The sequence below is a fragment of the Equus quagga genome, chromosome 7 (assembly GCF_021613505.1).
Source record: "Equus quagga isolate Etosha38 chromosome 7, UCLA_HA_Equagga_1.0, whole genome shotgun sequence".
NCBI classification, from domain to species: Eukaryota; Metazoa; Chordata; class Mammalia; order Perissodactyla; family Equidae; genus Equus; species Equus quagga.
The window spans coordinates 127,201,746-127,229,224 of record NC_060273.1 but is presented as its reverse complement, the minus strand read 5'-3'; the positions used below and the strand labels follow the sequence as shown (position 1 = coordinate 127,229,224).

General features: G+C 44.0%; 1 protein-coding gene across 3 annotated transcripts in view; it reads right to left on the bottom strand.

Moving 5' to 3' along the window:
- Nucleotides 1–27,479, bottom strand: part of SERINC5 (serine incorporator 5) — an 84,844-nt gene that overhangs the window by 43,408 nt on the left and 13,957 nt on the right. For all 3 annotated transcript variants that reach the window (XM_046666697.1, XM_046666698.1, XM_046666696.1), the window contains exon 2: nt 602–769. In XM_046666697.1, the coding sequence (XP_046522653.1) occupies nt 602–769 (168 nt within the window). The remainder of the gene's footprint in view (nt 1–601; nt 770–27,479) is intronic.

The window sequence follows — 27,479 nt, the reverse complement described above, 5'->3', positions numbered from 1 at the left end:
AAAAGGGCCCTATATGTGTCTCCATCAGCATCACAAACCAGGCCTCCTTCTGCATCCCTTGTCCAAGAAATGGCTGAAAGTGTATCCCTCAACCGTAGAGACACCCACCCTACAAGTGACATGTCCAGAAAAGTAAAAATCGCCCCATAGCCCACTCCTAACTGTCTGTGGGATTACCTAAGCCTTATCGTACTTCCCATATTGGCCAAATTAAGTGCTTATAACAGCTGCTATTTGAGATACTGGCAGCCACCCTTATGACAAGGGAGAAGTACAAAAGTCTACAAGACAAGACTACCTGTTCACATCTAATCAGGAAGAGCCATAAACAGGGAGAAGACAAAACACACAACCCCCTGATAGAAGCATCCTCCACCAAAAGTACCAGCCCACATTTGTACCACTACTCAAGATCAAGACATTGAATGGTTCGCCTGCTTGGCAGGAAAGCGCTGTAGAGGCATCAGGACGGTTGAGAAAGAGCGAGTGTACCCAAAACCACACTGCGGTGTGCAGACCCCATCCTCTAAAGTGACTGTTCCCCACCACACCCCCTCCTGAACCATCAGAAATGGGAAGAGTTGAAAAGAGGCCCACTTACGTGCTCCTTCATCTCCTTAGGCATGGTTTTGGACATCATGACGCAGCAGAGGAGGGCGACGAGAATGAAGTAGAGCGCATACATGAAGCGGGTGCTCCGGGACTGTCGGAACTTGGGGCAGCAGCCGCAGCACAGGGCACAGCCAGCAGGCCCGCAGCAGCAGGCCAGCTAGAAAAGGAACACAGAACATCCTCTTAAAGCCACGACTTTACAAACCTATTAATCCCAGACCTCCGTTGCAGGTGACCTTTCAAAGCTACCATTTTTCCGAGGCAACCTGCCCATTGAACATGCACGAAGAGTTTAGTGTGTGAATAAAGCTTTCACCAGAACTGGCCTGATATCGTCTCTAATGATTAGCATCACCGCTTGGGAGATGCCCAATAATTAAGCAGAAAAGGCACAGTTCACCTGAAGCACTATAATCATTACTCTTAGATAAAGATTTCTGGGATCGGCAAAGAGCAAGAGAAGAAAAGAAGCCGAGAATTTAAAAAAGGACAAAATGAGGTGGGGAAAACACAAAAAACAAGAAGTTGGGCCCAAGAAAGAGATATATCAAACTCCCTGAGCCTAACAATGCACTGTGTGAACACGTGGGGACGTGTGGGATGGGCAAGGCTAGGTAGGCTCGCATCTGTCCACTTTCACAGGACATCACGGCGTGTGTAACCTGAAGCTCAGGGGGAAGAGGTGCCTCCTGCAAACGCACCGCTGACCAGAGCGCCAGGTCCTCATGGTAAACTCTTAGGCTAACGAGTGCGGCAAGACTAGGCTTTATTGGTCAATGCAACTGGACATACTTTGGGGATATTAAATAAAATAGGGATTAAGTTTTCAGTTTGGGGTCTGGTGTTAATTGTTTTTAAAGACGTTACTTTTTTCACAGTAGTTTTAGATCTCACAACAAAATTGAGAAGAAGGCACAGAAATTTCCCATATACCCTCTACTCCTACACATGCATAGCCTCCTCCATTATCAAGAATGGTATTTTTTTTTTTACCAAGGATGAACCTACACTGACACATCATAATCCATGGTTTTATCCTTTTATTGGCACATTAAAGTCTGTGGTTTACCTAAGGGTTCATATTTGCTGCTGCATATTCAATGGGTTTGGACAAACATACAAAGACATATATCCATCACCACAATATCACACGGAGTGTTTTCACTGTCCTAAAAGGAAACTAAATCTTTAGGAGAGCATGGGGCACTAGAACACAGCGCTGTTAAAAGCTCAGGCTCAAAGACAGTCTGCCTGGGTTTGGGGCCTGGCTCTGTCAACTACCAGCTATGAAGCATGGGCAAGTTATTTACCCTTTTAAGACTCAGACTCCTCATTTATGAAAGTAATACTTTACTATATAACAATACTTATGCTGTGGTCTCTTGGACAACCTAATCAGACCCACCTGGTGTTAGGGAAGGAATTCTGCTTAGCAAATAGAGAATTCTACAAAAGAGATCGCCATAAACTGCAAATAACAACAAAATCTACATGTATTAACTCTACATAAAACCTAACCTAAAAATTCAATCTCTTGATAATGATTTGGAAGGAAGTTCAGGACTTTGCATGGCTTCAAAACAAGCACCAATTAGAAGGCCACGCTATAAACATCAGCTACAAGGAGACGAGATGATGGGTATACAGGTATAAGACAGCAGGTCGTAATCACAATGGTGCTACGACAGATCTTCAAAACATACATATTTTCCAAGTTATTTCATCTACTTCATGAAACTGCCGCTGTTTGAGCCCTTTGACGTTCTGTACTAGCTCATTACTTAAAATTTTTGCTAATGTACTCTTTCCATCTTACATTCAGTTTTCTAAGCCATTTTCCTCAAAAGACTCTTCTTGCCTCCCCAGACTAGGCCACTGCTTTGGAAGATAAGCTGTTCTATTGGTCTGGGCTAACAGATCACACCAGTGGGTCCTAACACTGTGCATGTGTGGTGTTCTTACAGGCCACATTCCTTTACAGCGTGCTCGTGTCCCCGCCTGCCCGCCCCCTGACCCCTGCACTGGCTGAGCTGGCTTTTCTCCAGGCCCTGTCTCCCTCCTCCTCTGCCTCCCAAAGTCTTTCCCAACTGCCTCCACCTTCATTAGTTGCTAACTCTTTAAGCTCTATAGTCTTAGATAACCAGTCTAACTGCATTCCAAATTTAACTGTGATAAACAAAATATTTATCCTATTTGGAAAAAGAAATATTTTAGGAGCAGTTGATGCTTCCCATGATAGAACTTTCCCACAGCAGAATCAACATTTAAACTTACTATCTCCATGGAGGGGAAAATGAACAGACACACACACAATGTGAGCCTAATTGGTCATTTACAGACAGACAAATAGTGACAGAGGGATGTGATTATGGAAAATGTGAAAAGAAAATCATACTGGTTTAATCCTCTTCTATCATTACAGTCATGTATCATTGTATGGATCTGATTTTTTAAACTTTCCTTATTGTTCACTTTAACTCTACATACTGCTATGGTATTAAAAATTATACGCGCATGTGTGTGTGTGTGTGTGTGTGTGTGTGTAGATGTTTGCACATATAAAAACACAAGTCTAATATTAGAATCCAATAGCCATTCTCCACTAGCCTCAAAGGTACTTCTCAAAGCAAACTGCCAATAACCAAGGGTACAAGTGCACTAACTTAAACCAAACACTGACATACACACCAAGTGGAAATTCAAAACAGCATCCAGAGAAATGTTATGTTAGCATCCAGGAAAATCTCACAGTCCTGCTGACTTGCCACTTCTTTCTGGAAAAGCATAACTTAGAATAAAATGGGTTTACATAAGGCCCTGCCATTTATGGCTTTATTACTCTGAGCATGTCACTCCCCAGATCTTCACCTTCAAAACTGAAAAAATCAACTCCTGGTCAGCCTAACTGCCAGGGCTGTCACAAGCTTGCCGAGAAGTGCCTGCATCTTGTTACCTTTGGCTCCAAGGGCCCTAGACCTTTTACTGAATAAATCAGGCAATACAAAACAAATAAATGTAAGATGTACATCACCAAGAGTGAACTCTAATACAAACCTTGGACTTTGGATGATAATGATGTGTCAATGCAGGCTCATCAATTGTAACAAATGTATTGCTCTGCTGGGGTTGTGGATAATGAGCGAGGCTGTGCACGTGTACGGACAGCGGGTATATGAGAAATCTCTGGACCTCCCTCTCAATGTTGCTGTGAACCTCAAACTGTGCTAAAAAATAAAGTCTTAGAAACAACAACGCAACATATGAACAAAAGAGTGCCCATCAGTGGCTCAATAAACAGATGTTGAGTGAATAATATATGGTAAAATCATAATTGCAACACTCCTCAAACAAAAGGGCTGGCAATCCCACCCCACAGGGCCAAGTGCACAAGCTACGTGCTACAGTCTGAATTTCTCACACCAGCATTGTATCACGGAGCAGTTAAGGCTTTAATTTGTAGATACCGCATGCTCTCCTTTTCCTTATGATAATAAGAAATTAAGACATATTCAAGAGGAACCCAAGACTCTCTCTTTGGATGACAGTGCTTGCAATTCTTCTAGAAGTTTACCCTGCAGGTACACTTGTACAAGGGCAAAGATTTAGGCATAAGGTTGTTTGTTAAAATCATGGAAACAGTCTTATTCTCCAGCTACATGTGGACTGAATAAATGAATTATGGACTACCCATATAAGAGGATATAGTTAAAAAAAAATAAGTCGGCGTTATGGGCTGATTTGTGCTCCCCTACACCCGCCCAACAAAAATTCATATGTTGAAGTCCTAACCCCCTGAAAACTCTCTAATCTTAGAATGTGACTATATTTGGAAATAGGGGCCTTAAAGAGGTATTAAAGTTAAAGAAGGCCATTGGGTTGGGCCCTAATCCAGTATGACTGATGTCCTTGTAAGAAGAGATCAGGACATGGACATGCAGATAAAGAAGACCATGTGAAGACACAGAGAAGATGGCCATCAACAAGCCAAGGAGAGAGGCCTCAAAAGAGACCAATCCTTCTGACTCCTCGATCCCAGACTTCCAGTCTCCAGAACCATGAGAAATTGAATTTCTTTGTTTAAGCCACTGGTCTGTGGTACTTTGTTATGACAGCCCCAGCAAACTAACACCGTGTATGCCCTGATATTTTCTATCTGGCATCTCCGTCTATGGTGTGTATGTGTGCAGACACAAAGACCAGTAACACTGATTCCTTGCAGTGTGGGCCTAGATGTGGAGACAAAAAGCAGACACCTCCTTCTCACTGTTCTGCTCTCCTGTTGGGGTTTTTACCATGTGCATGCATGACTCTTACGATTAAGAAAAAAGAAAAGAAAACTGACTATTTGAGAAAATGAGCTTGAAGATATTGATATAAAAGCATTTACAAATATGGCATTGACTTACATGATTTTTTTTCTTTCTGAACAACCTTCCTCTGCCCCAAACATACGGAAAAGGAAAAATTCCAAAGAGCCCTGCACGCCCGCCATCTAACCTCTTTTGAAAAAGCAACAGCATGAATAGCAAAGGCTTTTCTAAATAGAAGGCGCTCTGTCCTTCCAGGGCGGAGTCTAAAGGAAAGGGTCAGCCAGGCAGCTGCTACCTGGAGCTGGGGCTCCCCGATGGCATCACTGTCCTTCACCTAGCTAAGGACTGCACACACACACACACACCCCCACAATAAACACCAGTGTCCCGCCCGGTCCTCCCTCAGCACAGACAGCTCTTCTAAAGACTGACGCTCCCCATGTAAAGACATGATCACAGAAACATGAGCTAGGACTGGTAGTAATTTCCAGGTTCTTCTTTTGTTAAATTAAAAAGCATAATTCTTTTATTATCCAAAATTCCCAGCTGGCAACACCACCGATAAGAAATAGTAAAGAATTAGGAAGAAAGCCAACTATGCGTCACAGCATTGGCGTGCACACACACACACCATGTATCTTACTCATAAGAGCCCCTCTCTCCGTCCCTTAAGCCCGCCTTTCACAGTTCCTCCAGGCTTGCTTGCACCCACGCTGACGAGGAGGGACAGTGATGGCAAGAGCACAGGTCCAAGAACCAGAAGGCCTGGGTGCCAACTCTCTGCGGCTCCCGTCTCGATTTTCCTCCCTCGGAATCTGAAGGAGCCTAAGGGTAGATGATGGGTGGGAGGTAACTAGGTTTCTCCTCCCATTCAACTCATTCCTATCCAGGGCAGGGGCAGCCGGGAAAGCTGTGTGGGAGCACGTCCTAAAGCTGACTGTCTCACAGGGAAAAGGCACGATCAACGTAGTGGCATCCATGCCACATTCTTGTCGTCTCTGCAAGAGGTGATCTGACATCCCAACCTTCCTAAGTCCTTAGATGTTGAAAACGAACTGCGACAGGCAGGCACACTGAGTTACCCCCAAAGCCAGACAGAAGAGAGAGAAACCGATCAGACAGAGAACTAAAAGGGAGGCAGTGGAAGCTCTCCGAGCACCCCGCAGGAACACGAACATCGCTCTGCTCCGTGGTCCCCACTCCACGTGGTGTGCCCCCACGGCAGTGCGATAACTCACACTCAGGACGTCCGCCCGGGCATCGCAAAGAATCACGTTCCATTCGGGGCACTGGGGAAGGCAAAGAAGTGCATGGGACACTTCTGTCACAAGAATCATCCCAAACATGGGTCCCATTCTTTAGTTTCGGTGCTTTAGTTTTTAGGAGTGTCCATCCCTGAGCAATGTGGAAACACCCATCAGAAAGACTTATTCCTCGAGAGCTCTGGAGAGCCAAGTTGGCTTCAGGGCGAATAATTAAGTCCAAACTGCAAAAGGAAAGGAAATATTCCAATCTGACACCGCCCTTCATCCAGGCCTTTTCCCTGATGTGCAAATACAGGAGACCTAGCAGAACTGAGGGAAGACATGAGAGGTTTTTTTGTAAACCACAATAATTATAATACTGTCCCTTAATAAATGGCGCAGAGAACGGGCAGCAGCTAGGAAGTTCCTCAAAAACTGAAGTTGTTGAAGCTGTGAGAAGCAGAACCCAGGTGTTCCTGGGCAGGCTGGAGGATTATGATATCAAGGAAACAGAAGAAAAACATTAAAGAGATTAAATTGGGTTCAAAATTTTTTATTAAAGTAGACAATGCTCTCTACACTTTATTTAGATTTCCACGTCTTTCTGGAACATACAATACCGCTCATGCAATGTCATGGCCCACTTGCCTTCCTTCTCCTTTGAGGTTAGAATTACCTATGAATCACCTGTGGTCAGCAGAAAGGTAGTGAACAATGGACTCCACTTTGATAGCAATATTCATTTAAATTCTGGACCCCACAACCAACATTTTGCCGCTCATTCTCCTCGCTCCAAGCTCAGAAACAGCTTCCCACTGAGCTTATACAGACCTTTTTCTCCACTGCAACAGGGAGTCAGTGGTGGGGGTAAATAGGAACTCTTGCCACCATGGTGCCAGATGCTACCCTTTCTTGCTAGCAGGCAAGGGAATGATGTGACTTGAAAGCTAGAAGGAGAACACGCAGTTCTTCTGCTCAATAAAGGAATATCTTACTGCACAAACAGTGTAGCTGCAGGCAGTCCCAATTCACACGATTGTGTTTCAGAAAACTCAACACAGAGTGTACATGCACTAGAAAGTACGTTTGTTCGGGGCTTACAGTGGATTTCTCCCATACAAAAGAACACAGAGCAACCTATTAAAAAGCTTACTTAATCCATAATAATACTAGCTAAGAAGAGTTAACACTTAGTAATCTCTTACACTGTCCTCTCTGCAAGGCACAACTATTATTATTAGCTATTATATCACCCCTACTTCCAGAGCCGTGACTGAGGCTCAGAGAGGCTGGGGGACTCAAGGTCAGAAAGCCACTAAGTGGTAGAGCCAGGATTTAAATCTGGTAGACTCTTTGCCATTCTGCTCGACTTACTGCTGGAATAATGAGGGTGAACAGGACAGATAGCACTGGCCTGAGATTGGCCTGAAACTTTGAGGTTTCCTACAGAAGGGAAACGACTGCGTGGCAAGGAGCAAGCAAGAGAGAAAGCAGCTTTTCTCCACTGCCCTTGGGTGTTCAGTAAGCATTCCACAAAGGTCCGAAGAAGCCTCTCCCTTTCTGTGACCCTTCCTCTCTGGCCAGGCACCCTCTGGCCTCAACGGACCTGGATGACCTCTATTAGAGCTCTGCCCCAACCAGTTCAACCACCCCAACCACCAAGCTCTTCCCCTCCCCTCCAGGACCTAACCCATATAAGAAAACCCTATTCCTAATCCCATGGAAATAACCAGGCCATTCACTCACTCAACTGATATTTATTATGCTACACACCTATTATACGCAGTGGCAATTCCTGGGAACGCAGCACTAAACAAGGGACCTTGTTTCTATCCTCACCAAGCAGGAATACAAAGATATACAAAAGAATAGCCATCTAAGTGTTGTTTAGAAGAAAGAAGGGAAACCCGGATGTTTAATGAAAGAGTACTGATCACTGAAATTATGATACATCCATACTCTTGAATACAATGCACCCAGTGAAATGATTACACAGATTATCCAGAAAAACTTACTGCCATGGAAAGATGTCCAGACTGTACTAACTGAAAATAGTTAATAGGACAATAGGATAGAGTATGATAGCACTTGGAGTGAAAATATGACAAGACATAGATCAGCAATAACAACAAAAAACAGTCTAGAAAGATAAATACCAATATGTCAACAGCAGTTAACAGAGTTGTAGGACTGTGTAAGACTTCGCTTTTCTGTATTTTCTGAACTCTTTTCAATAAGCACATATCTTATAATTAGCAAAATATTACAAGTTTCTATTTTGGAAGAAAACAAAACGACATTCCTGCTCTATTCCGTAGGTGGTAAACACTCAAATATTTGTTAAATGAATCAGCCAACTGAGTAAATGAAATCTACTTCAGCTATGTTATTGGTAGAAAACAGGCAGAGTGAACTATCTCTGTAATTGAGGCATAAAACTAGAAAATTCCCACTGTACTGTACCTTTAAAAATGGTTAAGATGGCAAATTTGCTGGTTTTTACCACATTAAAAAAAATAAAAATTCCTTAATTCTTGTAATACTGTCACCAGACATGGACCCTAACCCACTTCTCGTGTCCTACCTAAACTCTAACTCTCTTGTCTCCTTGAAAGACGCAGGTGGTCCTTTATCTAACACCTTGGGGCCTTGAGCTTATGCGTCTTTCAGGTACCTTCCAGGAAGAAGCTCTAAGCGACAACTGCCCTGGACCCAGGTGCTCTGAATGGGACCAGACGGGCCCAGACCCGGCAAGACAGCAACCACAAGACTGGCACCAGGACAGATAGGCAGAGAGCTGTACGAAAGTAACCTGCCCTCATTAACATTGCAAATTCCCTCCTGTAGGAGGGGCGAAGCAGCCATTTTTACATCACGTGATGTATGCAGAAGCTTGATCTCCAACCACGCATATGCAAGCTTCTGCCCACCTCTACTCACTGTGATGAAACTTCCTCTTTCAATATTCATTCCTACCCCCAAATAAAGACACCCACCTCCCTGTGCTGGAGGGGTGGGGCCATGGCTTTGTGAAATTAGTCCCTATGGTCTCCATTTTTCTTTGCTGTATGCCATAAGTAAAAATTCAACTTTGTGAAACAACTACTTCTGGTGCAGTTTTATTTAACTCCCAAGAGGGGACCCACATTTGGTCCAGTAACAATACTTTTTAGAGTTTAATTGATACAAATAAGCCTCTACTTGGTAGAATTTGAAGCAAATAAAAATGAAATGAGAAAAATTAAACAGCTACCTAAAAGTTCAAGGAGTGGAACAAGATGCTATATACACATTTGTCCAGCCCAGAAATTACCTCGTGTATTTCCTTCATCTCAGTTTCTTAAGTTTCTCCCTCCTGAGTTCAGAGAATCTCTTAAAGCTCCAAGGTCTTCACAACCATTCCCACAACCACGGCAAGAGGATTCGGGGGTGTCAGAAAGGAGCTCCTCACACAGGTTTTACTACACTAGAATGTGCGAGTTTCATCAACAGCATCTCCAAGAAAAGCACCATCAAGGGTCACTTAGCACCCATGGCCATTAGGACCGAATCTGAAATGGCTAAGGATGGGCTGTGAACAGACAGGAAGCCAGCCATCGGCTTCTGGGTCACAACAGGCCCTGGACCAACCTATTCTCCTTGTGGGAGTCTCTTTCTCACGGGGTTAGGGTTACTGTCGGCACTAAAAGAATGCGATCAAGTTCTCTGTTCTCAGACAGCAGGTGGATTCTTTGAATCACCTCATCACACCACCCTCCACTTAGGTACCTCCTAAAAAATACCACATGATAAATTTTAGTAGGTTGGAGGAGAGAATCTATAAGGCTTAAGGTTAAAAGGTCAAGTGACTCCACTCTCTCTCTGACCATTCAACAGAAAACAAATATTCCTGGGAGCAGATCATCGACAGCAGGGTGTGTTAAACTCAGCATCATGACATTTGGGGCCACATAATTCTTTGCCATGGGGGCGTCCTGTGCACTGCAGGAGCTTTAGCAGCATCCCTGGCCTCTACTCACTAGATGCCAGAAGCAATGCCCTCCTCTCCCTCACAAGAGGTGACAATTAGAAATGTCTCAGACAGTGGCCCTCCCCCTTCTGTTGAGAACCACTGATTCAGGGGCTAAGAACAAGAGCTATGGAGTCAGGCTGTCCCGGCTCACAGCCCAGCTCAAACACTGCCTGGTTATGTGGCCTTAGACCAATGCTTTACCTCCTTGGGACTCAATTACCTCATCTGTAAAATGGGAATAAAAATACCTACTTCACAGAGTTGTTAGGAGGATTAAATGAAACAATTCAGGAAAAGTTCTTAGCACAGGGCACTCGGAAAAAGGCAGCTGCTCTCGTCATCTCCCTCCTCCACAGAGATGCAAATACCCCTCAGTCCATCAGAGGTCAACAGAGAAAGAGGAAAAGCTGGGAGGAGGAGGATCAAATAATAACTGATTTATAAGGATGTTTTCATTTTCTGCTCTAACGCGGATGATAAATGCATGTGTTGAGGAAAATACTTTTAGAAATAAAACTCCTGAGCTCTGACCCAGGAGAGCATCCTAACAACTTGGGGGGAAAGCTGTTCCATGTTTCCATGTGTGTCAAAGCACTTGCCATGTGCCAGAGAGTTAAAGCTGTCTTTGTACCTTTGTTTCCACTAAGGAACAAACAAGGTGATTGGAACACTCATTCGTACCTACTGAAGCCACAAACACCTGCAGCAGAACAGGGCTGAGTTAAGCAAGTTCTAGAAAAAAAGGTGTCAGAAAATGAAACCTTGACATTCAAAATGGAAATGTGTAGAATAATGGGAAGAAAAGTGCTCATTAGATTTAAACCATTTTTCAAAGTTAAATCTTCTCATCAAAATAAGAAGGGGAAAATCCTGCTGGTTCTACTTTACAATAGCTTCATCAACAAGCCGTTAATGAAAGACAAACCTCCAAGTTTGCCTGACTGTGTCATGGAGATTACGCCACAATGGAAAAATCTGCCAAGCCGTTTCCAAGAGGTGCTTGTACGCCAGCCCAATCCCCAAACCCTGCCAAGCCACAGAATGCTTCACAGGCTGGTGACGGAGCCCACAGAGCCAACTAGATCCAAGTGTGCTCTGGGATAGGGACCAGAAATGAGCTCGTTTCACTCGTACACAGTTCAAGTGGGGATGAACTCAGGAGCTCAGCTGGGCCAGCAGTTTTAGGGGTTAACAGTGCACCCTTCTCCCCATCAAACAAAATTCTATGTGCAACTCCAACGTATAAAATACATGGATATGCTACAATACTACAAATACACTTATGTATTCATACAACAAATATTTATTGAATGCTTACTAGCAACCAGGCGCTGTTCTAGGAGCTGGTAGTACAGTCCCGCCTTCATGAAGCTTACATTCTAGTAGACTTACATCAAGCTCAGCATCTCAAAAATTCTACCCAAACTGGGACAGTCACAGCACCTAGGTTGAAAGCCTCTGGTCCAGTTCAGTCCTCTCATGTTCCTGATGCGAAATCTGAAGCCCAGAAAGGGTAGGTGATTTGGCTCAAAGACAAATCTAGTGATGGGTATCAGTGAACCAACAAAACACACACCGGTTCAAACAACTCCATGCTCTGGAAGAGGGACGAGCGAATCAAGGACTCTGGACCCGACACTTCTGTAGCTATAGCAGGACAAACTATCAGACATTCAAAATAACTAAATGACGCCTTCGTAAATAGGCTTAAATGATGCTCTGTTGACCCTGGTAAGAAGGCAGTAAGCGTCTAAGTATCCAGCATGTTTTGAAAGGTTTCCATCACGACAGTTAAAGTGAAAGGCGGGCCACATGATGAGTTAACCCAGGGATGGCCACAAGTGGAATGCTCCTGGACAGCTCCAGGCGATGGCTGGTAAATGCCTGACCCCCAGATGTACCTCCCACCCCCATTCTGAGAAGCAGATGCAGAAAAGCTCTCCCCCCAGCCCACACACAACCCACGTGCAGGGTCAACTACTGGCCACTCCCCAAGCCACAGAAAGGGACCACGACTCACAAGACCCTCTGCCCCACTGCCTGTGACAAGACACCTCTCTTTTAAGGTTCCTCAGGCTCCAGCGGCACTGAGCAAGGAACAACCTGCCCACCACACTCTGAGAGATCGTGAGCCGTCAGGATCTCACAGAATCCTATTCTTTAGGGTTCACAAAATGCCCAAGCAAAGAGGACATTTCAAACTTGTTTTCACACAAATGATTAGATAAGCTGGACACAGAAATGTCAGACAGCAAGGCAAGGCTGTACCTGGACGCACCAGCGCTAGGGGCAGGAGCAGGGAAGCGGGGAGCGAGGGAAAGGCCCACACTTGCTTAGACCCCTATTTCTCCCAGGGCACCGCAGGACTCCTGTCCCTCCCACAGGGTCACCCTCACCCCTCTCACTCACTCCCTCTTTCTGGATGAAAGCCTGGTGGCCACATGAAAGCTTGGTTTAACAGCTTTCTCTGGGAGCTGAGGTAACAGCTGCGCTGTTTTCCTGCAGCTGAGAAAACACCTTCTCACAGTCATTCTCACCATTCATCAGCTCCTCAAAACTTCAGGAAGCCTTTCCCAGCTCTCTTCTCCTTTCATCCTCAAAACTCATCTCCTTCCCCCACTTCCAGCCTGAAGAGGAAGGAAAACAATAGATATGCGCCCCACCCCCACCCCAGCAAAGAGCTGCAGTTAATTGCCTTTTTCAAGGGAAGTGCTGTCCAGTTGCCCAGTAGATTTTATCAGCATCCCCACCCTCTTCTGAGCCAGGACCTCAGGACGAGGCCAGCCGCAACAACACCTGGGCAGCACTGCGAGGATGCTGTTACTCAGGCACAGGCTGCCTCCAGGGCACCAACTGGCAGAGAACTACCCCACACACGCAACTTGAGAGGCTTCCTGTCAATACTCTCAAACACATTTGCAAAAGGAACCAGGGCCAAATGTAGGAGCCCGTGAGTCATATTTTTTCTATCAAAAATACCAACAGAAATGAAACTATTCCTATACAGGAGCCCTCCTCTCCAACCTTCACCTTATTTTTTATTCACCAGGGCACTGGCTGCGTGGCCAAGCAGGGCAGGTGAGTCTAAAGGGAGGTTTCCCTGGGGACTTCTTTTTAATGAAATAAGTCATTTCCTCACGTTAGGAGTGGTATTCCTTCTGCTTTTTAAAACCATTAAGATCAAGCTCTTCCATTGGCCCCAGACTGTGAACAACTGTACCCCAGCATCAAAACCAAACAGAAGGGAGCACAGAGCTGGGCTGACACACCCACGAAATGAGCTGTTATTGGGCTGCAAGGTAAACAGGCCTGAGGGTAGGCAGTTCAGGAAATGGACCTTAATCACTATTTGTTCAGTCAAACCTAGCATTTCTCAAGTCAGCTAGTGGAGAGGATGCTGGACTGAGGAGAGGCCTCCTTTAAAGACTCTGGATCTGTCTCGCCCTTCCTTCCCCCCCCCCCCCCCCCCGCCCCCCCCCCGGGGAGAGCCAAAGCCTTGGTGCTGAGGGACCCCCACAGGGGGGTGCGTGGATGGGGTCAGGGCAGGGCTGACAGTTAGCACCTGTGAAGTGGGAGCCCCAGCCCCCATGGAAAGTAAGGAATCAGCCAGCACTAGACCTGAGCTCCCAGACAGGAAGATGGGGAGTGGGAAGGGAGAGGGGAGGACAGGCAATAAAGTAGGAAGTAACTAAAATATCTATCTGGACCCTGACGTGGTAGCGGTGGTGGGAAGGGGAGTCCTGGGAAACTGAAGTGCTTGCTGGAGTGAGCAGAAGAGCAGGTTTGGTGGGAATGTGGGCGTGAACACAGGACAACAGAAGAGCTGGAGTCTTGAGCAGCCTGGATGAAGGGATGGAAAAAGGAAGTGGGGGAAGGCCCCACACAGCCCAGCCCAGAGCAGAACAAAAGCAGAGACTGCCTCACAGCAAAAGCAGAGAGCACTCAGCGGTGCTCCAGGTGTGGCTCACGGGCGAGCAGCCCGGGCGTCACTGGGCGCCTGTCAGGTCCCACCCCAGACTGGATTGCGAATTGGAACCTGCATTTTAAGAAGCTCCCCAAAGTCCTACCCCGCTCAGGTGAGAACTCTGGTGAGAGCTTGCTTTCTGCAGTGGCAGGGCCTCTGGTTCTGAGTATCCTGACACGCCCAATGGCAGGCACAGGTGTGTTCACACCGTTCCATGTCTAAAGACGACATTCCACACGCCTGACAGCAGGTCTCCCTATCTCTTCAGTCAGAAGGGCTCTTCGCTGATGGCAAACAACGAAAGCCAGTTTCCAGTGAGATCAAACACCACTTCAATATAACAAGATAAAGGAATCATGCAGACTAGCAGGCAGTCCCTGAACAAGATGCCCTTAAATAACTTAACAGGGAAAAATGCAAATGGACACATCCTCCAGAAAAGATAAAGTAAATACACTAAAATACTAATCAGAGTTGTGACATTAGAGGATCTTTGTTTTCTTTACCGTGTCCTGGCTTTTCCAGGTTTTCAACATTAGCATGAATTTCATAAGTCTTTTTTATTTTTTTATTATTATTATTTTTTTTCATCACAATATGTCTTTTAAATTAAGAGAAAATTGGGGCCAGCCCCGTGGTGTAGTGGTTAAGTTCACACACTCCTATTTAGCAGCCTGGGGTTCACAGGTTTGGATCCCAGGTACAAACCTACATACTGCTCATCAAGTCAAGCTGTGGCAGGGTCCCACAAATAAAGTGGAGTAAGACTGGCAGGGATGTGAGCTCAGGGCCAATCTTCCTCAGCAAAAAGAGGAAGACTGGCAACAGATGTTAGTTCTGGGCCAATCTTCCTCACCAAAAAAATAATTAATTAATTAAGAGAAAATTACACAAAATTTGAATACATGAAGAATCAAAGAAGAGAAATCTTCTGATGCAAAACAAATAAAAAGCCCAGTTAATCTGCTGTCTTCCACATATGCTATGACTTGCTGTCTATTTTATTTATAAAATTCATTTTACTTGGGTACTTTAAGTGTCGAGACAGCAACCCTGGCCAAATCAGAAGAAAAGAAATATCATAAAATGGGTTTCAAGGATAACTTTAATAAAAATGGTCCCAACCTCACTCTCTGGGGCTCACCCTAAGACACTGCTTTGACGGGGGCAACCTTCTATTGTATGGTCCTCCTTGAAGAAGAAGCACCTCACCAAGCAACCGTGGATGGGCCACCGTCTCAAGACGATTTCTCAGTGACGGGACAAAGCTTTGCTGATGCACTATCTCCAGCCATTACCTTTCATCAACACCAGCAAGTTCAGTGTCTACAAGGAGAATTGAGAACTCACGATATGGTGGTCCCTAAACAGACATTTACTCTGTAACAGCAAAACTGGGCCACATGGGACCAGACCCAAAACTGTGACCTCATCTCCAGACCCAAAACCGTGACCTCATCTCCAGACCCAAAACTGTGACCTCATCTGCTGCAACCCAGGAGTCCTTACACCCTGCTCCTTTTACTGCTCCTGTGCCACATGCTGGATCAAGGGACCCATCACTGAAATTAAATTATGGTAGTTTTCTCCTAATTTGCAAGAACAAACTATAATATAGTTATTTTTTTGATGCTCTGGCAGCTTGGGGCCTTGCTGATCCAGGAAGGACTGCCCCTCCCAGGGCTAGCTAATTCCTAGAGATGAATATCCCTTTTGTATGCAAACCAATCAATCCGGGGGGCCCATATTCTGGACCACCTCTTCCGTCTGGCTCTTACACTCCAGGAAGTAATATTTCTCTGCTCTAACCATCCCAGGGCTGGGTACCAGACAAATAGAGATCACTCCTATACCCGGGGTCTTCTGAAATTATTCCATCTGGCTAATCCTAAGACTGCTTTTGCTGCCCTGCCTTGCCTTTCCCAAGGAAGCCATAATAAAAGCTTCACCCATGCTTTCCCCTCACTCCTTCTGTCTCCTGCCAGCCCCTGTGCTTCCCCAAGTGGCCCTGTACGGCATGGGTACCCCTTCTTCTTGGGAACTGTGAGTAGCAAACTATCTTTTCAGTGGCAGTTGTCTCTTGATCTGTTGGCTTCACCATACCTGAATAATAATAAAACCTACATTGTAAAACACACCCAAAAAATGGCTTCATTTTTCTCAATTTTCATTTTTTAATCTCACACATGTTCCTTAAGCCTTTACCGCCTACTCCCAATTATGCATGGGCAGGTGGCAAACAGAAAGAACACATCACAGATATTCATAGGAAACTAAGAATCAGAAGGTATTTTGCTTGCTTTGTTATGAACAAATACGTTTGGGATTTTATAGAACGTATATAATAACCATATTCTGCTATGGAAACGGATCTAGTGCCTGTCACTAACTTTCTCACGGTACTCAGTAAAGAACACCATGATTTACAAAGAGTACCCAATCCTGACAACAAGTTCAAGAGTCAATGTTCTAATCAAATTAAAACTCATCTTACAAACTAACTTTCTGGTACCCTTAGGCATCCAGAATAACTTGAAATGAAGAATTCCAGAGCAAGAACAAAACAAAAAAAGGAACTGTCAGGAATAAATGGAAACCCGAAGATTTAACCTTTGATGACACAAATTCCCACTCACCAACCAGAAAGTAAGGAGGCTTGATGGTCAGGCATTTTAGCCAATGTCCAGTCTTCCCAAAGAAAGCAAGGGAGAAACTGGGGAAACGTAGAGAAATAAGGTAAAATAGGCAGCAGAACCAACAGTCACAGAAGCAACAGCTACTGACAAGTATGTACAAATGTGCAACATATACTTTACTAGATTCGTTATATACATTACAGAATTTAACGTTCATCATAACTCATGTTGTTATCATCAACCTCTATTATAGCTGAGAAAGCAGATCAAATAACAGACACACCTAGTAACTTGAAGAACTGGGATTTCTGCCTCAGTCGGGTGCCAAAGTCCATTTCTTTCCACTACTTTACAATGTTGAATTATCAGTTTACCACTATGATCACGCCTTCACTAAATTCCTCTCATTCTCTCCTGATAACCACCCTCCCTGGTAGGCAGGGAGAGTAGCAGTACTCCCAACACAGGGATGAATGTGAAACCTGGATAAGTTACATTACTTTTGGAACTCATTCCCGGTCCCTCTAACATAGCACCCTGCAAGGAAGAGAGTAACGAGCAGCAAAACCTGGATGGTGCAGACAGAGCGAGGAGACTGGAGACACCAGAATAGACAGAGACAGCAGCTCTGCAACCTTCATACAGCCGTGAAAGCACGCACTTATTCCACATAAGTGTGTAATATGCGCTTGCATGTGTACATGTGCACGCGTGGATGTGCACCCAAGAAAAGCAAGCAAAACTCCAGAGACAGAACAAAGCCCCAGAGCCCCAGCTCTACCTCAGTGTCAAACTTTGCAGCAAGTTCCATAATTCAAAAAGGCAGAGAATTACATGCTGTGTTGTCATCAAAACACCAAAAATTAAAGGCGGGAGTGTCTTAAGCAACCCAGGAGATCCTTCTACCTAGTACTTATTATAAATAATAGTTACCTAACATGTCTTAAACACTTTCCCTGTATCAAGGCACTACATACACTCTGCTGTTTTCAAGACATTCTTTCATTTAATCTTCAAAAGAGCCCTGTGATGTAAGTGTCACAATTCCCATTGTGCAGATTAGGAAACCCGAGCTACTGACTGCAAAGCCCATCAGGGTTCCAAAGACTGGTTTCATCCCCGCATCTCCAGGAGACCTGGAGTACACTGTTTTGAAGCCTCCTCCACCTGCTCCCATACAGAAACAAAGACCAAGAGACCCCAAAGCAAGTAAACGCAGGTAAGGCCTGAGGCAGTCAGAAGAGCCCACTGGACCTGAATCTTCCTCACCTGTCCTCACCCAGCACCGAGCAAAGGCCTCCTGGGAGGAAACAGCCAATGCCTTAGGCATCCCAGTATCATTCTGAAAGGCATTCTTCATTCTGATAAGTTCCAGTAGTATCAGTAATAATAAATTTTGAATAATGTAAAATTGTATTGTATATTTTCTAGATGCCAGGGGGAGTCCTAAGTTCTTGACATAGATTCAGTTCATCCTTACAACTCCATGAGATAAATACTCACTTACCATTTTTTCATTCGTATTTTTGCCATTTTTTCACAAATGAGAAAGTATTACTTAATTTTGTTATGTGAAAACGTACTACTCTTAAAATCAGAAAAAACTGTATAAGCTATGCTGACTTTGAAAAAGTGATGGAAAGACAAACAAAGAAGCAGACAAAAGACACAGGAAGAGAAGAGAGAAAAAGGAAATGAGAACGTCGATTCCATTTTTTCACAAATGAGAAAAGTGAGGTGGACAGAAGCGCAGTAACTTTCACAGGGTCCTGAGATGACAACTCATCAGCCAGGTCCTAAACCTCTTCCCCGAACTTCCACGTGCCGTGTCTGGAGTGCAGGGGCCATGAAGAGATGCTGACATACACTCAGAATAAAACGATGTTCTACCCGAGAGAGATGATTTCTAAGTTTCGAGCAATTATTTTGGACTCCAGTTAAATATACAGACACTGAACATAAAACAGAGCAAAAACCAAGTTTGGCACCGGTAGCAAGCACAAAACCTGACCCAGTCCACATCTCATCATTAGCCGCCTCCTTTCAACTATCATAGTAAGTAAACAATTTTAAAGTTGCCTACATTCTCGTTCACTACGATTCTGTACAAAATGTCCAGTTCTAAAATGTCCCACAATTCACATTTTTCCCATTGCTAACACTAGAATACCTCCCACTCTTTCTAAGACACATACAAAGATTCTTCCTAAGTCCTGAAAGTTAACTATTACAAGACACACAGGCAAAAGCCAGAAAACAAAAACTAGACCGAGGCTTAAAGCAAGTTTCGAGATAAGTTCAGAAAATTCCCTTTCCCTCAAAATATCACCTAATACATTACATATATATAAACCAAATTTTTTGCTAATTTAACATCTTGGGATCATTATTTCCAGAAACTGAATAAAACAAAATAGTTTTGCAACCAACCTTGGAAGTTGTCGAGTAAGTGACAAGCGATCAATATAAAACCAGAATTTGAACTCACGGACATTAAATATTCATGGGTTCAGTGAACATGAGGAATGGGTAAAGTAAATAACAGAAACTTGCTCCATAACATAGATGGGAACCTCCCGGCCTGTGGAGCAATGCAAACACAGAGACCGGTTCCCGTGTATCGAAGTTACGATGATGGACATCTGCAAGGATCACTTGAGATCAGCCATGTAAAGAGCTTGGCCCATGTGCCTGCAGATAATAAGTGTTCAACAAGAGCTGGTATTAAATGCTCATCGTATTCAGTCAAGGTTACTTAGCTACTCTGCTACTCAGTCACCTCACGTACACAACAGAGACAAGAGTAGTTCCTATAGAACCCTCACACACTGCTGGTGGGAATGCAAACTGGTGCAGCCACTATGGAAAACAGTACGGAGATTCCTCAAAAACTTAAAAATAGAACTACCATACGATCCAGCCATCCCACTACTGGGTATCTATCCAAAGAGCTTGAAGTCAGCAGTCCCAAAAGTCCTATGTACCGCAGTGTTCGTTGCAGCATTATTTACAATAGCCAAGACATGGAAGCAACCTAAGTGCCCATCAACAGATGAATGGATAAAGAAGATGTGGTACATATATACAATGGAATACTACTCAGCTGCAAAACAGAACAAAATCATTCCATTTGCAATAACATGGATGGACCTTGAGGGAATTATGTTAAGTGAAATAAGCCAGCTAGAGAAGGATAATCTGTGTATGACTCCACTCATATGAGGAATTTAAAAATGTGGACTAAGAGAACACTTTAGTGGATACCAGGGGAAAGGTGGGGTGGGGGGTGGGCACAAAGGGTGAAGTGGTGCACCTACAACACGAATGACAAACATTAATGTACAACTGAAATTTCACAAGATTGTAACCCATCATTAACTCAATAAAAAAAAAAAAGAGTAGTTCCTATATCACAGGATTATTAGGATGGGAATTGCATTCAAAGCACTTAGAACAACAACGTTAGCTACTAATATTATTCTTAGTGCCCTCAAAAAGGAAGCTGAGAGGTTTACAAGGCTGGGATCTGAAACTAAGTTGCTCCAAAGCGGCTAGTATCTCATTTCCTCAAACTCAACCTGGAGCTGATGCTTAGGGAGACTTCCATGGCTGCCAGTTCTCTTCCCACTGCCCAAGGAAATTCCCAGGGGACAAGGAACCCAAGGGCTCAACCTGCTCCAGGAACCTGCAAGCTTTAGCATCCTCAGTCCCATCACCTGAACCTCACGTCTGACCAAAGACCTGAACCTCATGTCTGACCAAAGAGCTATTCCCGCTGTGTTTCTGTTTGCCAACTATTTCCAAAGGGCGTTGGAGGGGAGTTTTGTAACTATCTAAACAAATAACAACAACAAAGGCAACAGTTCCATTATGCAGTGTTCACTTCCAAGTGCTGTGATGGACTCCATTACACATGGACAATTTCTCCCAACGTGAGAGGCAGTTACTTTTATTATTATCCCCACTGTGGCAACGAGAAACTTGGGCTCAGGGAAATAAGCTGCCCAAGGTCACAGCTCATTAGGGGTGAGGATAAGGCCCAAATCCAGTTGCGACTTCAAAGCCAGCGTTCTTAACCGCCTTGCCAAACTGAATGCAGAAAAGGAAAAAGGGAATAGCACTTTTTTAAAAAATAATTGTTTTGGAAAACCAAATCAGAATTCATTTTCCAATTAAGGTATTGCTTAATAAATGAAAATATTAAATAAAGAACCAGCGACTGCTCCCTATGACAAGGAAGTGTACTTTAGTCCCGACAATTCCACTACTCAGGAGCACAGTTTAACTGTGATATATGGATGGCTCCAGTTTCTGCTGCACAGTATTTATTTTTTGTGATTTGTATAAACAAAATCATCTCTCATGCCTCTAACAACGTCTACTACAGTCCTGTGTAACTTACAATTAAGGCTCTGTAAATATTTAATCTCATGATCACACAAAGATGAGTCAATGTCTCAGAATGATGTCACCAGTCCCCAAACTGCAATCTCCAGCCCACTGACTGGCAGTCCCACTGTGTCAAAATGCCAGATGAATAATTCCTCCAACGCAGAGTCAATTAAAAAAATTAATAGAATTGAGAGCCCAGAAATAAACCCTAACATTTATGGCCAATTAACTTTTGACAAGTGGGCCAAGATAACCCAATGGAGAAAGAACAATATTTTCAACAAATGGTGCTGGAACTGGATATTCAAATGCAAAAGAATGAAGTTCGCACACTCTGCTTCAGCAGCCCGGGGTTTCACCAGTTCAGATCCTGGGCACGGACCCAGCACCGCTCATCAAGCCATGCTCAGCTGGCGTCCCACATAGCACAGTCAGAAGGACCTACAACTAGAATATACAACTATGTACTGGGGGGCTAAGGCGAGAAGAAGAAGAAAAAAAGAAGATTGGCAACATACGTTAGCTCAGGTGCCAATCTTATAAAAAAAAAAAAAATGAGACACCACTTCACATCCACCAGTATGGCTATAATAAAAAAAAAGAGAGACAATAATAAGTGTTGGTGAGGATGTGGAGAAATTAGAAGCTTCACACACCGCTGGTGGGAACATAAGATGCAGGAGCCTCTTTGCAAAATGATTCAGCAGTTCCTCCAAAGGTTAAACACAGCTACCGTATGATCCAGCAATTCCACACCTTGATATATACGTATCCAAGAGAAATGAAGACATGTCCACAAAAAAACTCGTACACAAATATTGATAACTGCATTATTTAAAACAGTCAAAAACCGGAAACAACCCGAACAACGATCAGCTGATAAACAGATGAATAAAATGTGGTACACAGTCCGTAAAAGGGAATGAGGTACTGACGCACGCTACAACACGGATGAACCTGAAGAGATGCTAAGTGCGAGACGGCAGTCATGACAGACCACATTCATACGAAATGTCCAGAACAGGCAAACCCAGAGTCAGCAAGTAGATTAGCAGTTGCCAGGAACTTCTGAGGAAGTCTGGGGGGAAATTTGGAAATGACTGCTAATGGCCACAGAGGCAACAAAAATGTCCTAAAATTAGGTTGTAGTGACAGGGCAAAATTCTGTGACTACATAAAAACTACTGAAGTGTACACTTGAAACAGCCGAGCTGTACGGTTTGTAAACTTTATCTCAATGAAACTATTTTTTAAATTTTTAAAGAATTTCTTTAATTAAAAAAATAACCTAATATAGTCCTTTTTAGATAAATAAGGAAGTATCTGAAAGAAAACCTGAAATAATTTTAAAAGGTTGGACATTTCTGCTCAACAGAGAAGTAAAAGCTTGGGCATTTCTCCAACCCTACTTTAAGAATAAAAATAAAACTACGAGGTTTTTTTTGAACACCTGCTAATTTAAACAGGAATAAAGTGTCCCCAAGGGCAAATTCCCAGCACTTAGGAGCTGAAATTGTTTTATGTATTTCTTAAATTATCGGTGGGCTGTAAAACGCTTTGTAAAAAGTTCACATAAATTATTTCATGGATCTTTCACCGTGTAGTTTTCTTCAGAGACTGCACATTGGAAACGGCTGAATCTTAGTACTGGGCCTTCCACTCCTCTAACAATTTTCTTGTCTGGCACCAAAGCAGCCCTTTCAATACCTCCTAATAATCCACAGCCAGCTGGGCACTCTGACAAAGACGGACTTGACAGTTTAACTAGAATCTTGGCACCCACTCTTATGAGTGGCATACTCTTTTTTTTTCTAGTTCTGTTCACCTCAGTACACTTTGGTTAAGAAAAATCTACTTTTACGTTATGTAAATTGTGGATAACACAGATAAAAATAAATTACACCACATAGCAATGCCAGCTGCGCAAGGTGATAATCTCAGCTTCCTGTCTTAATGCAAAAATAGGTTAAATGTGTTGTCTCTAAATTCACTTCCTAAATACGTCACACACACACAGCCCCCACCACCATCTCCTTGATATCCAAACAAATATGCAGAAAATGCAATTATACAACGTGTTGAATTCACACACGTAGGTTTGCTAAAACCTAAAGCTTGCCAAAACAGGCTTGCAGACTTTAAAGGAAGTGACCAAAACACGCTCATGATAAATTCAAACAGCATAGCAAGGTGTCAAGTGAAAAACAAATGCCCCCAACATTATCCCCTACGGTCGAGCTCCTGTTCTCACTCCGCTGCAGTAACCACTGTTGACAGTTTCTAGTATATCTTAAAAAGTCTCAGAAATCTTTATATGTGTACAAGCATCTACATACTTAAGTACATATGTGCCTCTTCCTTTTGAAAACCATGTGAGCTCGTCATACACATACCGTTCTTTTACCCCTAGTTAACACTGTATCTTGGACACTGTTCCCTCTCTGCATACACATATTTAACCTCATTCTTTTTAATGGCAACACAGTATTCCATTGTATGAAAGGCTAGTGACTTTTTTTTTATTTTTTTCTGAGTTTACTTCTAATACAAAAAAACCAGGAGAACTGCTAGATCCAAGAACATGGACATTATTTAATTATGATTCAAAGAGATCATGCTAATTTAAATATTCTTCCAAAGACAAATGAACATGAACCCACAAAGCAGGTCTTTCTATCACCTCGTCCACTCTGGGTACTATTCTTCTAAACTTTGCCAATCTGATTAATGGAAAATATCTTCATTTTGAATTCTATTTTTTTAACTATGAGTAAGACTGAGTACTTTGCATTTTTTCCTAAACTATCTACCCCTGAACTTTGTCCATTTTTCTATTCTGTGTCTTTTCTCTTGACTTACAGGAACACTTTTTGTAAATTAAGGAAAACAGATCTCTGTCCTAGGAATCAATGTGTGTCATCTGTGCTTTGACTTTGTTTATATTTTGCTATGGACAAGTTTCTAATTTTTATATAGTCAAATTCATCAATTTGGCTCATGTATCTTCTGTCAAGATCAGAAAAGCCATTCCAAGATTATTATTTAAAAAGTTCATTCATCTTTTCTCTTAATAATACTTCCTACGGGCCCACTTTTAGCCCACTTTAATATGGTTAAATATTAGAGCTATACACAGTTCATTCTGATGTAAATAAAGGGCATGGATCAAACCCCAAAAGAAGCTTAGTCACAACTTGCGATCTGTGTACTGCCAGGCATCCCCTTAACAAGGAATATTTATGAACACATCCTCTGGGCCAGCTACTGTTCCACAGGCAAAACCCTATGAAGACCTTAGTGATCACCCCATTTTGCAGATGAGCGGACCAAAGGACAGATCAAGGACACAGCACTGGTAAGGGGCAGAGACCACATCTGGACTCAGGCTGTGTGTCACCAGAATCAGCTCTTAACTGCTCAACTATCCTGCCTCTGGACGAGCAACCGAGAAGCCTGAACACGCACACCACAAACACGTCTAAGTGAATTCTCTCTCTGCAAAGCAGGCTTTTCCTCTTCCTATTAATCACATAACATTATTTAACTAGCTTTGCTTAAATGCTAAATCTTAACATGATACTTCTGAGCGACACTGAAGCAAACTACATCCGAAACTGCCATGTCCACGTCAGGTTGTGAATGGATGTTATACACGTCCAGGTGCTGCGGTAGCGTCATCTACCTTGCTTGTTGTGTCCTTTTTCATCTCTAAAGCTGTGCATCACTGGAAGTGGGATTCAGTCCGTTCCGCAGGAGTTCTAAGCTGTATGAAAAGCCCAAACCAGACCCTGGGTCTGATCTGAGTAGTGTCATCCCATCTCCCTGGGGCCTTGTGGGTCGCTGGTCATAAAGGTGGGCGCAGCGTTTTCACAGAGACTGGTGACAGCTACTGACACCTGGGGGTTATCATGCCTGCTACAGATCAGCTCTGCACAGGCTCCCTCAAGAGAAAGGACTGCCCCACTCAAAACACCAACAGCCCCGCCGCTGGGACACACTAGTTGAAATCACTCCTCCCAAATGCCACAGTTCACTTAACGAGGTTATGGTTTTTTCTTTATCTCTTCTCATAGCAGCCTTATAGAATACATGCTTTTTTGATCAGGAGCTCTGGACTTTGTTTACAGTACCTAATTGTTTTCACTCTCAAAGTCTTACAAACACCAGGAAGGGGGGCTGGAAGGGCACTGCTGAGTGGAAGAGAGGGGGCGCCTCCCTAATAATCTGGGAATACCCTCAGGCGCTCCATCAGGAGGGGCCTGGGGAAGGAGCATCAGCCTTGTTCTCCAGCGCTCGGAGCCCTGCTTTCTTTCTGCCACATCACAGCAGGAAAAAGAAGCCAGAGACTCAGCTCTGCCGGACCTTGTGCTTCCAAGAAAATGCAATCCCCTGACAACGCTTACCCCTCCCCTCCCCTTCCCCCATCATAAGGAAATAATCTGCTGCTTCACGCTTTTCAAAGCCTGCAGCCAGAAGCTGCTGCCGGGCATAACGATTTGCATAGAGCAGCTCATTGGTTAACCAGCTCTTTCTAAATGGCCTAATAGCCCTTACTCAGCAACCTGCAACTTTCACGTACTACCTACCCTACTTGGTAAGAAAGCATACTCTTAAAACTGCTTTCTGTTAAATCCTATGATCCACAGACAGAACGGATCTTTCTGGAAAAATATTTAAACAACTGCTTGGGAGTTTGAGAGAAGAGAGGAGACAAAAGGTTTAAACTGATTTTATTACAGCAAAATACAGCGTAAAAAAAACCAGTGTGAGATTTCAACCATAAGATTATGTTTAAAATCTGTAGCCACGAGCTCTTTGCTGAACCGCTCTGCAAAGACAGTAGACGTCTTCAGAAAAAGCCCAATATCCACCCATTCACTCTCTCGTCATTTACCAAGTGTCAACTGCGTCCTGGGCAGTGGAGCATGGCACAGGCCAGGAGGGCTGGTGGCAGCCCCTGCTGAGCGCTGATCAGCCCTTTGGACTCGAAAGAAGCCCTGACCTCTGGGGGCCTATCTCCTCCTCAGTAACCTGAGAGGGGGGACATGCACTCCCTTAAGGATCCTCCTAGCTCCAAAACACCACTGTGTGACTTCCCAGATTCTTACAGTCCATATGCCATCTGAGAATGGTAACGCACGACCAGGAGTGCCAAGCATCACTCTCCTCAGAAACCTCCTGGTCAGCAGTGAGACCGTCTCTAGCTTGCTGCCAACCAAAGACTGCCCAAGACGGTTCTAACCTCAAACTGCCTGACCATTGTCCTTAAAATCTATTTGAGTGTGCTCAAAGTTCCAATAGTTTGGCTTCTAACCAAAATTTCTCCTACCCAGAGGCACAATTCCCCTTTGTCGGCATGTCCCAAGGTGCCATTTATGGTTTGGGTGGACACCAGGGAGTCCCATAACCAGGAGCCACAGCATCAGCCCAACTGTGGTCCTCTATGGCCCATGAGCCGTCGTCCATTCCTGCCTTCGACGCTGCCTCTTCTACTATACAAAACGACTGCAGCCTGCCCCAAGATCCAGGCGAGCAAGTCCTTTCAGCCTCAGGAAGAGGAACTGAACCAGAGCTCCCTAAAATGAAGCAGCGCTGCTTCGGAAGGGAGGAAGTTCCTGTCTCTGGAGTTGTTTGCTTATTATAGGACTAGAAATCTGAGCACAATTGGGCAGGAGGAGCAGAAGACCCTTCCAGCCACTTCCAGCACTAACTTTCTGGGAGCTGGTCCAACGGGAGGCGGGGGGCCAGCTCCGCCCTCACACAGCTAACAGGAGCGTGAACTGGTCAGCCTTTCTGAAGGAGGTCTGCAACGCCCAGGGCTGCTGAGCTCATCACCCCACAGTCGGTTCTGCTACGCGTACTTGCTCTGAACATGCAAATTTGTCCTAACAGGACTGATATCGAAGGAGTTCGGAGCATCTCACCCCAAAATATGCTGCTTTGGCATATTGATTATTTTGAATTAAAGGCACTTGAGAAACAGCAGGTGCAAAAAGGGCACTGTGACTTTCTTTTTTCTTCCTGAAAGCAGGAGAGAAAACTCCCACATGAAAAGTGAACTCCCTGTACCAGGAGGAAGACGTTCTTATCAAGGAAAGAAGCTGAGACCAAGAGAATTCTATACAAACAGACCTCGTTCAAATCACTTATCTTCCTTTCGCCTCCCCACAGAGTTCAGTGGCTTTTCCACCATTGGCTCTCTTTGTTCAACCTACTATACAAGCAAGGTGGTTTTGCTGTGGCTTTGGGTCTTCATTCCTTATGGGGTCTCCCAAGTCACATAAAACTTACATTAAATAAATGTGTACG